This window comes from Eriocheir sinensis, chromosome 23 (genome assembly GCF_024679095.1).
Source record: "Eriocheir sinensis breed Jianghai 21 chromosome 23, ASM2467909v1, whole genome shotgun sequence".
Lineage (NCBI taxonomy): Eukaryota > Metazoa > Arthropoda > Malacostraca > Decapoda > Varunidae > Eriocheir > Eriocheir sinensis.
Genome location: NC_066531.1, coordinates 4019211 through 4022607, shown reverse-complemented (window position 1 = coordinate 4022607; position 3397 = coordinate 4019211). Strand labels below are relative to the sequence as shown.

The 3397-nt window shown below is 43.2% G+C and overlaps 1 protein-coding gene across 1 annotated transcript; it reads left to right on the top strand.

The window, feature by feature from the left end:
* The first annotated feature begins 593 nt into the window (after window positions 1–593).
* LOC127002429 (uncharacterized) lies at window positions 594–1834 on the top strand. Its single transcript, XM_050868344.1, has 2 exons — window positions 594–983; window positions 1081–1834. The coding sequence occupies exons 1-2, from the start codon at window positions 628–630 to the stop codon at window positions 1697–1699; spliced, it is 975 nt and encodes a 324-aa protein (XP_050724301.1). The 5' UTR covers window positions 594–627; the 3' UTR covers window positions 1700–1834.
* The last annotated feature ends 1563 nt before the right edge of the window (window positions 1835–3397 follow it).

The window sequence follows — 3397 nt, the reverse complement described above, 5'->3', positions numbered from 1 at the left end:
TTTCCTTTACTGTAAAACACACACACACACACACAAAAAAAAAAAAAAAAAAAAAAATACACACAAAAACACACACACACACACACACACACTCTCTCTCTCTCTCTCTCTCTTGGAACTGAGGTGGCTTCTGTCCTGCCCTTCTTTAAGATGCGGGAACGATCGTAAATTTCAGAGATGCCAGAGCCACCCGCCCTGCTCCATATTAGGTACCATATTAGCTACAAAACAAGCCGGTCAACTTGATAAATTTGGCCATTTTAGTCATAACAGATTTGCAATGAGGCTGAAAGTATACATAGTAAGTACTGTATCTAAATATTGGGATAAATGTTGATCTTTTTTTTTTTTATCAATCAGTAACTCAGCGATATTAATATTTTCATCAATCAGAAGAACAAAAAAATCAATAGCGACTTACAACTCCAAATTAGTTTTCTTGGAAAATTAATTAGAACCCAACTGGAAATGACAGTCCATGACGCAAGTTATCTGGGTCACCAATGCAAATATTATAATATTAACTCGTCCGCTGCGATTGACACAGATTTGGCCTTCACTGGTAGCCTAGAAACATATACTCCCAGGTCTTACTCTGCCTCTGTGGTGGATAGTGGAGTGTTTCCCATGTGGTATTGGTGTGCTGGATATCCCTTCACTGGTAGCCTGGTAACATACACTCCCAGGTCTTACTCTGCCTCTGTGGTGGATAGTGGAGTGTTTCCCATGTGGTATTGGTGTGCTGGATATCCCTTCACTGGTAGCCTGGTAACATATAGTCCCAGGTCTTTCTCTGCCTCTGTGGTGGATAGTGGAGTGTTTCCCATGTGGTATTGGTGTGCTGGATATCCCTTCACTGGTAGCCTGGTAACATATAGTCCCAAGTCTTTCTCTGCCTCTGTGGTGGATAGTGGAGTGTTTCCCATGTGGTATTGGTGTGCTGGATATCCCTTCACTGGTAGCCTGGTAACATACACTCCCAGGTCTTTCTCTGCCTCTGTGGTGGATAGTGGTGTTTCCCATGTGGTATTGGTGTGCTGGATATCCCTTCACTGGTAGCCTAGAAACATATACTCCCAGGTCTTTCTCTGCCTCTGTGGTGGATAGTGGAGTGTTTCCCATGTGGTATTGGTGTGCTGGATATCCCTTCACTGGTAGCCTAGTAACATATACTCCCAGGTCTTACTCTGCCTCTGTGGTGGATAGTGGAGTGTTTCCCATGTGGTATTGGTGTGCTGGATATCCCTTCACTGGTAGACTAGAAACATATACTCCCAGGCCTTACTCTGCCTCTGTGGTGGATAGTGGAGTGTTTCCCATGTGGTATTGGTGTGCTGGATATCCCTTCACTGGTAGCCTGGTAACATACACTCCCAGGTCTTTCTTTGCCTCTGTGGTGGATAGTGGAGTGTTTCCCATGTGGTATTGGTGTGCTGGATATCCCTTCACTGGTAGCCTGGTAACATATAGTCCCAGGTCTTTCTCTGCCTCTGTGGTGGATAGTGGAGTGTTTCCCATGTGGTATTGGTATGCTGGATATCCCATCCCAACGTGCAGGACTTTACATTTTTCTTCACTGAATTGTAGCAACCACTTTTTGTTCCATTCCTGTAGCTTGGTGATGTCTCCTGGTAGGAAATCCACAGTCAAGGGGTTAAAGTCATTGCTTTTAGTCTTCATCAGGTGGCATGAAGGCTGACATATAAAGAATAACAGAAGTTTATTTTTCATCTTGTAACGAATATTGGTCTGAATATCTCCACATGTGTTGCTTCGCCTCCTAATAACCCCTCCTGCCTCAACGCTAAGACCGACGCCTTACTCCACTGGCTAACCTCCCTTAGAGGCAAGAACAAACACATGTTATCTTATACGAGTAGCCATGCAGGACGCGGGTAGCGGGTTCCCTCCAAGCTTACCCGCTACCCGCGTCCTGTATGGCAACTCCTATTAGATAACATGTGTTCGTTCTTGCCTCTGACTCCCTAGGCGTCCCGCTACCCTCTACCCTCCCAGCAAACCGCGAGCAGTGAGGCAGCACCCTTATGCACAATTCATCGCCCGATCACGCTCTTTCTTGGCCTTTCGATTACTCATCCGGATTCCGAAACACAAGAATATTTTCCCCTTTCTAGATCCATGTTTTTCCTTTATTTCAGAAGACCCTCCTGCTCCATGGACTAAAGCCGGCTGTCATGATCATGGAGAGGTCTTTTTCCTTTCCCTCCTCTCCACTAGATACAAAAGAACCCTCTAGAAATTCACAAATGGCTTTCATGGTCATCGGACACACACAAAAAAGAAAATTTCACTCACCTTCGGAGCAAATAATGTTCCCCTATATTTTCTGGTTTAGAAGAAACTCGCTCAGAGATTAATCTTAAAACTGAACTAATGAGGAAACTGAACTAAGACTTGACAAGCTCGAAGATCGCAAAATAGATATATCAACATACTCAAATAAACCGAATACGTAACTGAACTGAATAAAGTACATTAAGACGAGACAAAACTAAATTTCCCAACATTTATGACGGCAAAAGTGCACACGTAAAATATCGTCACCCGAGAGGAACAGATCATTGTTCTTAGTTCATAAAAGACTTTCAATAGGAGACAATTTTTTCCACATTTTTCAGAGTAGAAAATTAATTAGCGCATCTGGTAGTCACGTGTTATTATATATATACACATGCAAAGACTAAGGGTCACATTATAAGATATATCACCGCCCAAGAACATATATTTGACAAGGCTTTCGTAGGAGTTTTGGGCATTTCCAGGGGTAGTTTTATGATCCTGGTGGTAGTGTGACCCTTCCTCTGTACCGTGAACCTGAAGAAACACATATTTGACAAGGCTTTCGTAGGAGTTTTGGGCATTTCCAGGGGTAGTTTTATGACCCTGGTGGTAGTGTGACCCTTCCTCTGTACCGTGAACCTGAAGAAACACATATTTGACAAGGCTTTCGTAGGAGTTTTGGGCATTTCCAGGGGTAGTTTTATGATCCTGGTGGTAGTGTGAGTCTTCCTCTGTACCGTGTACCTGAAGAAACACATATTTGACAAGGCTTTCGTAGGAGTTTTGGGCATTTCCAGGGGTAGTTTTATGATCCTGGTGGTAGTGTGAGTCTTCCTCTGTACCATGAACATGAAGAAACACATATTTGACAAGGCTTTCATAGGAGTTTTGGGCATTTCCAGGGGTAGTTTTATGACCCTGGTGGTAGAGTGACCCTTCTTCTGTACCGTGAACCTGAAGAAACACTCATTAGAACCCGACTGACCCCCTCTTTGACCTTTAGAAATAGCTGATGTGAGAAGCGAAAGTGTCTTAGAATACCAACCTAATATTTCCAACTTTCATTAGTTAGTATTTTTTTAAACTAACACATTTT

What these genes read in the sequence shown, in the direction of transcription:
- LOC127002429 (XM_050868344.1), top strand. Translation starts at nt 628, where the DNA reads ATGTGGTATTGGTGTGCTGGATATCCCTTCACTGGTAGCCTGGTAACA. An exon ending in CTGGTAACATACACTCCCAG is followed by an intron (nt 984 to 1,080) that starts GTCTTTCTCTGC and finishes ATATACTCCCAG; the next exon opens with GTCTTTCTCTGCCTCTGTGG.